We start from the raw sequence: 14,673 nt of genomic DNA, 5'->3' as shown, positions 1-14,673 counted from the left end.
ATCATAATTTTTATCAAAAATAAACAATCGTCAGTTTTATAACTGAAAATGTACAATTATTTGTGTAAAACTAACAGTGAAATACGACTCAGACTCATCCTCTGGCTTAAAAACAAAGTCCAAACTCTCGCGGTATGGTAGCTCAAATATGTACGTTAGTTACGTGGAAAGAAACGGAAGAAAAAAACCACCGCTCAATCAAACCGTCTAAACTATAGCAGATCGCTTTCGACACACCCACTAATTTCCGCACGCCCACTACTTTCATTTCGACCGACACACTCACTCGCCCATACTCCGGTCGCCATATTGAGATGCAGCTACCCCCTGCTCCTTCAATATCTCATGGGCGCTTCCGCTGTTTGAAGTGGAAAGCGGGAGGAAGTAGAAGAGGTACAACAACGCTTGACAGAAGAGGACAGAAATAATCGAATGTATGTTGTTTTAAAAAAAATCTAATTGGTCTATATGTTATTGATGTATATTACATAAAGTTACGTGAATAATGGTCATCAATGCAGTTATAATTTGCCACATCTAAACATTAGTCGGGGACCATAACAATAGTTAGCCTAGGTAGTTAGCTACTAGCTAGTTAGCATTAACTGTTTTCCTTTGCTAACAAGTTGTCAAACTAAAGCCGTATCAGCTGTAGTTCAGCCATTGCGTTTTAAAAACTGTAGGTAGCTATCTATACTGTTTGACTAAGCTTCCCAGCAAACAACGCCTTTAGCTGATGAACAGTGTAATACAGATGAACTGCTACTGAGCTCAAAAGTGCTGTTGTGTTGCAGAATGGACGTAACGACGTGTCTGAAGTCTCTCCTGTTGGCCATCCACCAGTACAGAGACAACAGGACGGCCCATAACGCTGCCCAGCTGCAGAAACAAGTGGAGGTCAGTTTCAACATGTCCACACTGTGCCAAAGCACACGTCTACTTTGTGAGATATATCAACATGACACTGAGCAGGGTTACATGCACACAATAATACAATTTGGGAGTGAACGTTATTTATAATAAGGGTTACATGGAGAAAATTGGACCTCTGAAATGAAAATGGATGGGCCTCCCTTCAGCAAAATGCATTTTACCTAAACCCTCCCAGAACGCTTGAAAAAAAAAACAAGTGACCCTCTCCTATACCCAAAATAAAAAAATAAAACATAACGTGGATAACAGAGAACATGTCTACCGTTTACCCTCACTTCTTGGACAGACCAGAGCCTTAGAAATGCAGTTTTAGAAACTGTTCTTCGTCCTGTAAGCATTACATGGCAACGCAGGAATTTTGATTGCGCACAGGGCTGCGGGTCAGAAGGTTGTGGGTTTGCAGACCACCTTGGACAAGAGTAGGGGTTGGAAAGATCTCCTTTAATGTAAAAATTAAACTACTTTCATATTTACCTTGAATGTGTGTATTTTGAAGTACAGACTACAGTTGGCCTTTATATTTTCCAAATGTAGTGTTCTTGTTACTACAAGTAGGATACAAAGTCTCATAAGGCTTTTCAGTCAACCAGATTTCATAGCTTTTGGCAATGGCTCACATAACTTGTTTTGGTACTCACATCTGTCCCCCTGTGTTTCTGACCAAGTCGGAAGGTTAATGAAACAACATCAAACAAATTTTAGTCCACTGAGTGCTAGTATAGAATTTTACAATCTAGTAAAGATAGAGCGCTGATTTGGACAGGCAGTGTCACATCCGTAATGTTTTTGATGAAAAGTTGTTATTGTAGACGCGTTTCGAGTATGATTTCATCAAGGGCTTAGGTGATGTGTAATTGGTTGCCTTTCTCTCTGTCTGTGCTCGTTCTAAGCGTAACGGATGTGACTGTTACGGACGCTTCATAAAATGATCATGGACTCACTAGTCAGCATCACTGCATAACGCGATCATGAAAACATTTTTATGCACTTCCTATTGCTTCTGACGTGTGTTTATGTTAGCAAGCTAGCTGGCTATCTTAATCTATCCGTGTGAGCGATCCATTTCAGGTGTACTCACGTTCTCATATGAACTGCAATGATGCGTTGTTCTGCTAACCGGAGCATTGCACGTGATCACATCACATGGCATAATAAAGGTATTACATTCATAAACATAATTAAGGTCTTAAAAATCCATAAGAAACTTTCACCGGTCCTGCTGACTTTTACTTCCTGAGTAAGTACGGTACCCCCAGTGACAATATTGGTCTGTATCTGTGTGGTCTGCCCTGCGGCGGGAGAGGCACTTGAGAACTGGAGCTGTCAAGCCTGAGGTAATTTACGATCTTACAAGAAATTGACAGAAGTGCAAACCATGTGCCATGGGTAGGTTATATATGCACAATTTAAGATACTCAAATCTGGCTTATTGTGAGGTCAATAACTCTGATAAATACATAATGGGCAAGAAACATATTGTTTTTAGTAAAATCTATTATAGGAGTAACAAGCTATCAAAGTTGACCTCCGGTCCTCCTCATATTTGCACTCTCCTTCTTAAACTGAACAGAACATAGGCTATAGGCTAGTCCGCGTGCAATATATATATATATATATATATATATTTTTTTTTTTTTTTTTTGCGGAAGTATCCTTTGACACAGCACAGCCGTTGGCCAGGCAGCACCCAAAACCTTTTGATCAGCAAGAGCAGAGCAGGCCGGGGCTCAGGGTTGGAACATCCATTGCGATGTGTAATGCAGCCTAGTTTTATTTACCCCTTGCCAGCAGCTTTATTAGAAATATAACTTTGCTCTGTGCTTCTCCGAGCATGCATTTCGTAGCCAATAGGCTATGGATCATTTGATTGAGCCCACACTAAATAGCCTGTAGGCACACTTCATATTGCGCGCCCAGCGGAGCGTCAGAGATGAGGGGCGACATCGGGGCACACAGTGATATACAGTGTCTTCAGAAAGTATTCATACCCCTAGACTTATTCCACATCTTGTTGTGTTACAGCCTGAATTCTAAATGGATTAAATAGATAATTCTTTCTCACCAATCTACATAATGACAAAGTGAAAACATGTACAACATCTTTTTTTGTGTACATTTATTGAAAATGAAATACAGAAATATCTAATTTACCTAAGTATTCACACCCCTGAGTCAATACTTTGTAGAATCACCTTTGGTAACGATTACAGCTGTGACTCTTTCTGGGTAAGTCTCTAAGAACTTTCCACACCTGGATTGTACAACATTTGCCCATTTATTATTTTCAAAATTCTTCAAGCTCTGTCAAATTGGTTGTTGGTTATTGCTAGACAACCATTTTCAGGTCTTGCCATAGATTTCCAAGTAGATTTAACTCAAAACTGTAACTCGGCCACTCAGGAACATTCACTGTCTTTGTGGTAAGCAACTACAGTGTAGATTTGACCTTGTGTTTTAGGCTATTGTCCTGCTGAAAGGTGAATTCATTTCCCAGTGTTTGGTGGAAAGCAGACTGAACCAGGTTTTCCTCTAGGATCTTGCCTGAAAAACGTCCCAGTGCTTAACGATTACAAGCATACCCATAACATGATGCAGCCACGCTGTGCTTGAAAATAGGGAGAGTGGTACGCAGTAATGTGTTGTATTGGATTTGCCCCAAACATAACACTTTTTTTGTATTCAGGAAGTGAATTGTGAATTGCTTAGCCACATTTTTTGCAGTATTACTTTAGTGCCTTGTTGAAAACAGGATGCTTTTTTTGGAATATTCTTATTCTGTACAGGCTTCATTCTTTTCACTCTGTTAACTAGGTTAGTATTGTGGAGTAACTACAATGCTGTTGATCCATCCTCAGTTTTCTCCTATCACAGCCATTGAACTCTGTGTTTTAAAGTCAACGTTGGCCTCATGGTGAAATCCCTGAGCAGTTTCCTTCCTCTCCGGCAACTGAGTTAGGAAGGACACCTGTATCTTTGTAGTGACTGGATGTATTGATACACCATTCAAAGTGTAATTCATAACTTCATCATGCTCAAAGGGTAATTCAATGTCTTTTTTCTTTTTTTTTTACCCATCTACCAATAGACCAATAGGTCCCCTTCTTTGCTAGGCATTGGAAAATATCCCTGGTCTTCACTGCTCGACTGAGGGACCTTCCAGATAATTGTATGTGTGGGGTACAGAGATAAGGTAGTCATTCAAAAATAATGTTAAACACTATTATTGCACACAGTGAGTCCATGCAACTTATTATGTGTCTTGTTAAGCACATTTTTACTCCTGAACTTATTTAGGCTTACCATAAGAAAGGGGTTGAATACTTATTGACTCAAGACATTTCAGCTTTTCATTTTTAACTAATTTGTAAGATTTTCAAATAACATAATTCCACTTTGACATTATGGGGTATTGTGTGTAGGCCAGAGACCCCCAAAATATACATTTAATCAATTTTAAATTCAGGCTGTAACACAACAAAAGTTGGATAAAGTCAAGGGGTGTGAATAATTTCTGAAGGCACTGTATAGCCTAATATGCAACTAATTATAAAACACTAAAATAATACTAAACCCTCCCCTTGACTGGAATTGAAAAAACATGACCCTCCCCCATTTTCCTCCAGATACCCATTATGTAAAATTAGATCCATCCCTTATTGTGGATAGTCAGATTAATGTAATAGTTTGTTTAAAAGCATTGAAGAACAGTTTCCCTAATACTCCTGTTTACATGGACACATCTGAAATCAGGCTACCTGATGGGACTTAAATAAATGCAGAAAATCAACAATCAAAACAAACGTTCTACCATGTTATTTTTCCAAAGCCTATTTAATTCTGAGTTCGGACATATAAAGTTTGTATGTGAAAACTATTTCACTTCACTCGCGCGTAAGAGGGAGGCTTGCGCTACGGGTGTTTCAGATGCACCTCTTTCACATTACTCATAAGCACTCCGTTACGTTGCACCGGGTGTCATGCATTTTAATGGGACTTCCACGACGGAGGTAGCTAGCTAGCTAGCTAGCTGCTTTGCAGTTCAAGCAAGCCTGACTTGCTATAAAGTTAGAGAAACAATTTTAGGAAAAGTAACTAAACAAAACATTTTTTATTATCACTTGAAACAATGTATAGATCCTGTCTTGAATTGAATGAAAATGTCATATTTTGTAATCTCCCAAAATAAATGGGATCTCTGACGAGAGACAGGCTCTCTTCCATATTGTGTTACATACACTACCCTTGTCCGTTCAGTAGCAGGGCAAGACTCCGCGAAGATGACGTACTGCGTAATGAAATGCGTCACAATGTAAACGGGGCATTACGCCTCATGTCCACCAGATGCATCAGACTGTGTTTCTGCTCTGTGTTCTGTTTACCACATGCGTTCAATATTTTCAATTCGTGCGTTGCTTTACCGTTTGGTGGTACAAACGGAAGTACTCACATAGAGTCCAACTAGCTAGCTTTTAGCTAGTTGAAAATCGAAGCACATGTACGGAAAATGCGGGCTAGACTTCCGGCAAAACAAAACACATATGCATCTGGTGGACATCGGGCGTTATGCGCGAGTGAAGTGAGTTTGGAAAAACTGAAAGTATGCATATTTTTTCACATACAAATACGCCGCTGGAACGCCAAGTAAGCTGTTTACTTGTCCTGCCATAATCAGTTTAATATCAAATTATTAGTGTGCATGTAAACGTACTTTCTGGTGTGTGTGTGTGTGTGTGTGTGTGTGTGTAGGAGCTGTCAGGAATGCGGTGTGTTCGTCTGCTGTCGTCGGGCCAGGTCCTGCCCAGTGAGTGTGTCTGTGGACTTGTGGAGCTGGCAGGAGACCCCAACACTAGCCCCATACTCACAGGAACCATCATCTCTCTACTGGCCCAACTAGGTACACAGACACACACACACACACACACAGTCAATGACTAATTCCCAACACATTTCAGTCATATCATTTTTGTCAACAGCCGACAATGTGTCTCTCACTCAAAAACAATACAAAAACAATAGAACTTGTGTTGATGTGTGTGTGTTCTCACCCCCAGCCTGTGATGATGAGAGCAGAGATGTTCTCCAGAGTAGTTATAACCTGACCAGCACTCTGGCCTCCATCATCCACTGCCACAGCACCACCCCCAGGGAGCCGCTCGTACTACAGGTAGACCTCTGGTTCACAGTCTGGCATTGTCATGCGTTTGTTTGGAAGTGCGTTCAGATTTCTATCTCCTGAATCATGCGCAGAACCATGTAAACGTGTGCATGAGCTCGACAAAGTATGCATGTATTATCATCTTGTGCAAATCTGAACGCGCTACCAGCACTTTGAAAAGTTGATTTAATTCTACTTTCCTGTGGATATATTGTCACACATTCCTACCTGCAAAATGACCAACCACACGGGCAACTGGGAAAGTATCATTTTATTCAGCATTCTGGCTTGTAGAGGTCGTAAGAGGAAACTCTCCTGACCCAAACGCTCATTTCTGCCCGATGTAGAATTCTATGAAATTCAACATCGGGTCTTCAGGCTACTCACCAAAATGACATGATGAGACTAAACCAGGGGTCATGATGAGACTAAACCAGGGGTCATGATGAGACTAAACCAGGGGTCATGAACCCTGGTCTTGGAGAGTTACGGCGCTACACAAAGCCAAAGCTCCAGTGGTAAACATGTCTGTAGGATGTGATGTGTTCAACTACTGCTTTAGTATCTCTGTGTGTCTCAGTGTCTAAAGCTGCTGCAGAGGCTCACCTATAACGGACGGATATTCCACTGTGCCAACTACATCCACGAGCTCATAGACTTTCTCATGACCAACATGTAAGATACCTCTCCTCTCTTCCCTCATCCTCTCTCTTCTCCCACTCTACAGTAAAGCAGAGGTGAATGTTTACATGTAAGTATTCATTTTGTCCCCTTTTGTATACCCCCCTCTAGCCAGTCGCACAATGATGACATCACCATGCCGTGCCTGGGTTTGATGGCTAACCTGTGTCGCTACAACCTGTCAGTACAGACTCACATCAAAGCTCTGGTGAGGACCACCCTCTCTCTACCGCCGTCCATCCAGCTTTTCTATTTTCCTCTTACTCACCCTCTTTTCTCTCCTTTGTCTTTGATGGAACGGGTTGTTGTAATGTGAAGGCTGTGTGTGTTCCTACAGAGCAATGTAAAGGCGTTCTAGTGAACGTTGATTAACACCTGGCTGTGTGTGTTCCTACAGAGCAATGTGAAGGCGTTCTAGTGAACGTTGATTAACACCTGGCTGTGTGTGTTCCTACAGAGCAATGTGAAGGCGTTCTAGTGAACGTTGATTAACACCTGGCTGTGTGTGTTCCTACAGAGCAATGTGTGAAGGCGTTCTATTGAACGTTGATTAACACCTGGCTGTGTGTGTTCCTACAGAGCAATGTGAAGGCGTTCTATTGAACGTTGATTAACACCTGGCTGTGTGTGTTCCTACAGAGCAATGTGAAGGCGTTCTAGTGAACGTTGATTAACACCTGGCTGTGTGTGTTCCTACAGAGCAATGTGAAGGCGTTCTAGTGAACGTTGATTAACACCTGGCTGTGTGTGTTCCTACAGAGCAATGTAAAGGCGTTCTAGTGAATGTTGATTAACACCTGGCTGTGTGTGTTCCTACAGAGCAATGTGAAGGCGTTCTATTGAACGTTGATTAACACCTGGCTGTGTGTGTTCCTACAGAGCAATGTGAAGACTTTCTAGTGAACGTTGATTAAGACCTGGCTGTGTGTGTTCCTACAGAGCAATGTGAAGGCGTTCTATTGAACGTTGATTAACACCTGGCTGTGTGTGTTCCTACAGAGCAATGTGAAGGCGTTCTATTGAACGTTGATTAACACCTGGCTGTGTGTGTTCCTACAGAGCAATGTGAAGACTTTCTACCGTACCCTGATTAACTTCCTGGCCCACAACAGTTTGACGGTGGTGGTGTTCGCTCTCTCCATACTGGCTAGCCTCACTCTCAATGAGGAGGTGGGGGAGAAGGTAACACACAGACACACACCAGGGTTTTCTCTATCTTTAGTTCTGGTTGTGACAACTCTCTGTCTGGGCTCTGTGACGTGTGTGTGTGTGTGTGTGTGTGTGTCAGCTGTTCCATGCTAAGAACATCCACCAGACATTCCAGCTGATCTTTAACATCATCGTCAATGGTGATGGAACCCTAACCAGGAAGTACTCTGTAGACCTACTGGTGGACCTGTTAAAGAACCCCAAGATGGCTGACTGCCTGACCAGGTATACACACACACACACACACACACACACACTCACTCACACTTTTATAGAACAATAAAAGTGATGTTGTGTATGTCTCTCCCTCCTCTCTCTCTGTAGGTATGAACACTTCTCAGTGTGCTTGTCCCAGGTATTGGGTCTTCTACATGTCAAAGACCCGGACTCTGCTACCAAGGTGTTGGAGCTGCTCCTGGCTCTGTGTGGTGTGTCAGGCCTGAGGTCTCTGCTGTGTGAGGTCGTGTTCCGTCCTGCCGCCCCTCGGCTCCGAGCTGCAAGCCGCAGACACGGGGCGGGCCTAGACGCAGGGCAGACAACAGAGCCGGGCTTAGCTCTCATCCAATGGCTGAGCTCTCCGGCTGAGGGGGAGGAGTTATGCTGTCTACAGGCCCTGCAGCTGCTGACTGAGCTACTGGAAGTACGACAGCTCTACACGGACACACAGAACTAAAAGTGGAAGCCTGGATTTCACTACATCCTGTCTAGCACAGTGATGACTCCTACAGAAAAAGTGACTTGCACTGATTTGCTCTTTGTCCTTTCTTATGTGTTTCTCTCCAGGAGGCGTTGGGTTCAGAGGTCGTGTCTGTGTGTGTGTTGGGCTACGTTGAGTTGTTGGTTCCAGTGGTGTTGGGTCTACTACAGGGGCTGGACCCAGCCGCACCAGACAGCCAGCTCAGAACACACTGCATACGTACCACAAACACCACCAGCCTGCTGCTAAATATCCTTTACATCTGTCTATCTGTCTGTGTGTGTGTCTGTGTGTCTGTGTGTTATCAGCCTTAACTCTTCCACTGCTGTGTAGTGAGGAATCGGTGTGTAGGGTGGTGTCTCGTCAGATGAGCTCCCAGCTCTGTCTCTCTCAGGTGGAGCTACTGCTCTCCTGTTGCCATAACAACGACCCGCTCACCTGCCCCCCCACCGGCCACGACAGCAGCCTCAGGTCAGTGACCACATACACACTCAGAACACACACATACACACAGAACATAGTTGTAAAGACCTGCGTGGGGGTGTTCCAGTCAGGTGTGTGGTGAGGCGGTGCTGAAGAGTGTGGAGTTGATGAGTAAACTGAGACAGCAGGTGAAGGACATGGAGACCAGCTTCTACAGAATACTACAGGTACACACACACACACACACACCTACCTACCTGCGGAGCCGAGCTAAAAGATTGCCATAATAAAATGTCTCTCCCTACAGGACCAGAGGATGGTCACGCCCCTCTCTCTGGCTCTGACGTCCAGTCACAGAGAGCATGTTCAGACCGGGCTTCGCCTACTGTTTGAGGCCACGCCTCTCCCAGACTTCCCTTCGCTGGTGTGAGTGATTGAACACACACACACACAATGAATGAGTCAGTCATGTAAGTGTTTATTCTGATGGCAGCCTGTGTCTCAGTCTAGGGGAGAGCATTGCTGCCAACAACGCATATCGCCAGAGGGAGGCTGAGCTGTCTGTCAAACGGGTTGCTGTGCAACAGGATGTCCCGGCCCCCATGGGGAAGAGCCTATCAGGGCCTTCTCCCTCCAGCCCCTCCCACAGCATTCACAGCCTCATAGAGAAACTACAGAACGGCATGGAGGTGTGAGTCTGTATTCTGACGTGTGTTGTAGATGGGGTGTGTGTGTGTGTGAGTCTGTATTCTGACGTGTGTTGTAGAAGGAGGTGTGAGTCTGTATTCTGACGTGTGTTGTAGAAGGAGGTGTGAGTCTGCATTCTGACGTGTGTTGTAGATGGGGTGTGTGTGTGTGTGTGTGTGAGTCTGTATTCTGACGTGTGTTGTAGAAGGAGGTGTGAATGACTAACGTGTATGTGTTGTAGTTGCAGGATCAGATGAAGGATGTGCGTGTGTCAGAGATCATGGATGTTTATGAACAGAAGATCTCCGCTCTGGCGGTGAGTATCCCCACTAGATCTTCCAACTCCACACCTGTCAACTCTGATGGTCATGGTGGTGTGGTCAACTCTCTTTTCCACCATTTCTTTGCATTTGATGTAACCACCATGAGACATTTTAATTGAGTTAGTATTGTAACTGCTTCCCTTTCCTTCTCTCTCTCTCTCATTCTCTCTCAATTTCAATTCAATTCAATTTAAGGGCTTTATTGGCATGGGAAACGTGTGTTAACATTGCCAAAGCAAGTGAAGTAGATAGTAAACAAAAGTGAAATAAACAATAAATATTAACAGTAAACATTACACTCAGAAGTTTCAAAAGAATAAAGACATTTCAAATGTCATATTATGTATATATACAGTGTTGTAACAATGTGCAAATAAATCTCTCTCTCTCTCTCTCATTCTCTCTCTCATTCTCTCTCTCTCTCTCTCACCCCCCTCCAGTCTAAGGAGGGGAGGTTACAGGATCTGTTAGAAGCCAAGGCTCTGGCTCTCTCTCAGGCCGATCGCCTCATCGCTCAGTACCGCTGTCAACGAGCTCAGGCAGAGGCCGAGGTAACAAACACACACACCCAGGCCGAGGTAACACACACACACACACACACACACACACACACAGAGGCCTTGGCTTCTAACACAGATGGCCTTTGTCTCTGTCTCTCTGTAGGCACGTAAGCTAGCATCTATGCTGAAGGAGGCAGAACGGAGGAGAGAGGAGCTGCAGGTTCGTAGCAGAAGAGTTAGCACATGCTAAGAGGTTTAGCATTATTGTTCTGCTAAAGACTAGCTAGCAGATGCCAAAAAGTGTGTGTGTGTTTGTGTTAGGCAGAGTTAGGTAGCCAGGTACTGGAGGCAGAGAGGTCGAAGGGAGACATCGAGGAGCTGCTTCAACACAACGCTAGACTGCAGGCTGACTCTCAGGAACATCAGGCTCTCAAAGGATCCTATAACCAGCTGCTTAACAGGTTACACCCACACACACACACTGCTCTCTACATTCTTCTCTACATAGATGTTTCTTATGCAGGTATTTCATGACGCGTTTCCTGTTCCTGTGTAGGTTTAATGAGAGCGAGCGTCTGTTGAAGGAGCTGCAGATGGCTCATATCTCCGTCACTAAACAGATGGACACGCTGAGGAAGAGCCAGGACACACTACGTCTACAGCACGACAAGTAAGACAAGCACACAGTAGCAATAAAAACATTCCCTCGGCAACTATTTACAATTAGCTTTTTTTCTTTTGCTCTCTCTCTTTCAGGGCAGTGTGTGAGCTGAAAGAGAGGGAGGAGCAAATTAAATCCTTCCAATCAGAGCTTCAGCAGAGAAACCGTGACATCACAGGTCAGTTTGAGCTAAACCAGAAAGAGCTATCTCAATACCCCAGTTACCACTCTCTTACCCTCTGTGTCCCTCCTTCACTCTCTTTCTCCCAACCCCTTCTCTCTCCTACTCTCCCTCTTTTACTGACTCTCTCTCTCTCTCTTCTACTCCCTCTTTTACTGACTCTCTCTCTCTCTCTCCTACTCCCTCTTTTACTGACTCTCTCTCTCTCTCTCTCTCTCTCTCTCCCTCTCTTTTACTGACTCTCTCTCTCTCTCTCTCTCTCGCTAACTCTCTCTCTCTCTCGCTAACTCTGTCCCTCTCCTCCTCTCTCAGGTCTGCGTGGTGAGTTGCGGGGTCAGGAGGAGAGGGGGAGAGCGAAAGAGAAAGAGAGGGAGGAACTAGAGGAAACTGTGGATATTCTGAGGAAGGAACTCAACAAGACGGAGCTGGCCAGAAAGGACGCCAGCATCAGGGTAAGGACACACACTGGTAAAGTATTGGAGGAGGGAGGGTCTTGCCAGCTGACTTGTACACCGTACTGGATAAGCTAATAACCAACTCCATACACCCACTAGGGGAGATCTAAATGATTCTAATACAAAGTAGTTTCTGGTAAGGAAGTTGGCTTAGTCTGTGTCCTTTCTCCTGTCCTCTCCTGTCCCCTCTCCTGTCCCCTGTCCTCTCCTCTCCTGTCCTGTTCTCTCCTCTCCTGTCCCCTCTCCTCTCCTTCCCCCTCTCCTCTCCTTCCCTCTCTCCTCTCCGGTTCTCTCCCCTCTCCTGTCCCCTCTCCTCTCCTTCCCTCTCTCCTCTCCGGTTCTCTCCCCTCTCCTGTCCCCTGTCCTGTCCTCTCCTGTCCTGTTCTCTCCTCTCCTTCCCTCTCCCGTCCTGTCCTCTCTCCTCTCCTGTCCTGTTCTCTCCTCTCCTTCCTCCTCTCCTTCCCCCTCTCCTCTCCTTCCCTCTCTCCTCTCCGGTTCTCTCCCCTCTCCTGTCCCCTCTCCTGTTCTCTCCTGTCCTGTTCTCTCCTCTCCTGTCCCCTCTCCTGTCCTGTCCTGTTCCCTCCTCTCCTGTCCTCTCTCCTGTCCCCTGTCCTGTCCTCTCCTCTCCTCTCCTGTCCCCTCACCTCTCCTGTCCTGTCCTCTCCTCTCCTGTCCCCTGTCCTGTCCTCTCCTCTCCTCTCCTGTCCTCTCTCCTCTCCTGTCCTCTCTCCTCTCCTTCCCTCTCTCCTCTCCGGTTCTCTCCCCACTCCTGTCCCCTCACCTCTCCTGTCCTGTCCTCTCCTGTCCTGTCCTCTCCTGTCCTCTCCTCTCCAGGCGTCCTCTCTGGAGCTGCAGAAAGCCCAGGTGGAGGCCAAACTACAGAAGAAAGAGGAGGAGCTGAACAAACACTCTTCTATGATCGCCATGATACACAGCCTCAGCTCTGGCAAACAGAAGAGCGACGTCAACCTGTCCCTCTGAGAGACACACACACAGCGACGTCAACCTGTCCCTCTGAGAGACACACACACTACCAATCTGTCTCTGTCACATCTGCACACACAGGATCAGAAGGAATGGATTTTTAAAAACAAAATTAGTAACTCATTTCTGTCATTTTAAAGTACCGCTATCTGCATTTTTAAACCTATTGTCCATATATCCTGCATTTATCATTCTTTTACACTCAGTTTTTCTGTCCATTGTATTGAAGTCGAAATAAATATTGACTGGTCTGATGATCAGTGTATTCATGATTTTATCAAAACTCCTACAGTCCTTCTGTAGACATGGGGGAACAGCAGGAGCAGAGTTTGAACCAGCAACCCAGTGTTTTATGGGGAGAATGACCTGACCTCTTATCAAAGTCCAGACCTCTTAGCAGAGTGGCTGTATTAGGCTGGACTCACAGGGGGTTACAGGACAATAAAGGAGAGTTTTATACACATCCAACTTACCCATCCAAAACCTACAGCACTGTGTACAGGGACTCAGTAGGCATTTTGCTCTTTAAATTATACTCTGCGCTCCTCAATGTATACTTAACAGAAATATAAATGCTGCAATTTCTAATATTTTGCTGTTACAGTTCATATAAGAAAATCAGTCAATTTAAATACATTCATTAGGCCCGACTATGGATTTCACATGACTGGGCAGGGGCGCAGCCATGGGTGGGCCTGGGAGGGCATAGGCCCACCCACTGGAGAGCCAAGCCCAGCCAATCAGAATTCGGTTTACCCCACAAAAGGGCTTTATTACAGACAGAAATACACCTCACCACCCCCTCAGACGATCCCACAGGTGAAGAAGCCGGGTGTAGATGTCCTGAGCTGGCGTGGTTACACATGGTCTGCGGTTGTGAGGCCAGTTGGATGTACTGCCAAATTCTCTAAAATGACGTTGGAGGCGGCTTACGGTAGAGAAACTCAAATTCAATTATCTGGCAACTGCTCTAGTGGACGTACCTGCAGTCAGCATGCCAATTGCACGCTCCCTCAAAACTTGAGACATCTGTGGTGTTGTGTGACAAAACTGCACATTTTAGTGGCCTTTTATTGTCCCCAGCACAAGGTGCACCTGTGTAATGATCATACTGTTTAATTAGCTTCTTGATATGCCACTCCTGTCAGGTGGATGGATTATCTTGGCAAAGGAGAAATGCTCACTGTGAACAAATTTGTGCGAAAAATTTGAGAGAAATAAGCTTTTTGTCCATATGGACAATTTCAGGGATCTTTTATTTCAGCTCAAGAAACATGGAACCAACACTTTACATGTTGCGTTTATATTTTTGTTCAGTATATCTGTAATGCAGCTTGCATGAACCATTTCTGTTAATGCAAGGCCACACATTAGTGAAGCAAAGCTCGCATTGTGTGTACGCTCACATACACTCACCGGCCTGTTTATTAGGTACACCCATCTAGTACCGGTTCGGACCCGCTTTGCCTTTGAGAGGGGAGGAGGGAGGACAGAAATAAGGGGGGGGGGGGGGGGAAAGAGGGGGAGATGGGGAGGAGAGAAAGGGGGAGATGGGAGGAGAGAAAGAGGGGGAGGACATGGGAGGAGAGAAAGAGGGGGAGGACATGGGAGGATTAGTTTGTCTGTAGTCACTAGTGAGTTAGTGAATCATTACGGCTCAGCAAAGGTGAACATGACATAAATGAAAGCGCTGCTTGTTGACAGCCCCCTTTTACCTGCTCCCCCCTGTAGGAGAAGGATAACTGTAGTGGCAGAGCTTGTACGGTGGATCGTCTGTGTCTGTT

At 45.1% G+C, this 14,673-nt stretch overlaps 1 protein-coding gene across 2 annotated transcripts; it reads left to right on the top strand.

Moving 5' to 3' along the window:
* The first annotated feature begins 306 nt into the window (after positions 1 to 306).
* cip2a (cellular inhibitor of PP2A) lies at positions 307 to 13,144 on the top strand. 2 transcript variants are annotated; one of them, XM_084187641.1, is made up of 22 exons: positions 307 to 434; positions 795 to 897; positions 5,680 to 5,827; positions 5,985 to 6,097; positions 6,669 to 6,763; positions 6,881 to 6,977; positions 7,829 to 7,951; positions 8,058 to 8,203; positions 8,303 to 8,618; positions 8,762 to 8,924; positions 8,999 to 9,146; positions 9,226 to 9,325; positions 9,406 to 9,524; positions 9,604 to 9,787; positions 10,027 to 10,101; positions 10,549 to 10,659; positions 10,772 to 10,828; positions 10,930 to 11,069; positions 11,165 to 11,278; positions 11,365 to 11,447; positions 11,763 to 11,902; positions 12,740 to 13,144. In XM_084187641.1, exons 2-22 carry the CDS (start codon positions 796 to 798, stop codon positions 12,884 to 12,886), a joined length of 2,721 nt encoding a protein of 906 aa, XP_084043767.1. In that variant the 5' UTR covers positions 307 to 434; position 795; the 3' UTR covers positions 12,887 to 13,144. The 2 variants fall into 2 exon arrangements, with proteins under 2 accessions (XP_084043767.1, XP_084043768.1); XM_084187642.1 differs by having other exon boundaries at positions 358 to 434; positions 10,033 to 10,101.
* Positions 13,145 to 14,673: the final 1,529 nt, after the last annotated feature.

The sequence above is a fragment of the Coregonus lavaretus genome (assembly GCF_964263955.1).
Source record: "Coregonus lavaretus genome assembly, chromosome: 2".
NCBI classification, from domain to species: domain Eukaryota; kingdom Metazoa; phylum Chordata; class Actinopteri; order Salmoniformes; family Salmonidae; genus Coregonus; species Coregonus lavaretus.
The sequence above is the reverse complement of the archived record's forward strand: the minus strand, read 5'-3'. Positions and strand labels throughout refer to the sequence as shown.

Excerpts from the sequence above, each read along its gene's own strand:
- cip2a (XM_084187641.1), top strand. The coding sequence starts at position 796 with ATGGACGTAACGACGTGTCTGAAGTCTCTCCTGTTGGCCATCCACCAG. Across the intron at positions 5,828-5,984 it reads CTCTCTACTGGCCCAACTAG|CCTGTGATGATGAGAGCAGA; the intron begins GTACACAGACAC and ends TCTCACCCCCAG. Across the intron at positions 9,147-9,225 it reads GGCCACGACAGCAGCCTCAG|TCAGGTGTGTGGTGAGGCGG; the intron begins GTCAGTGACCAC and ends GGGGTGTTCCAG.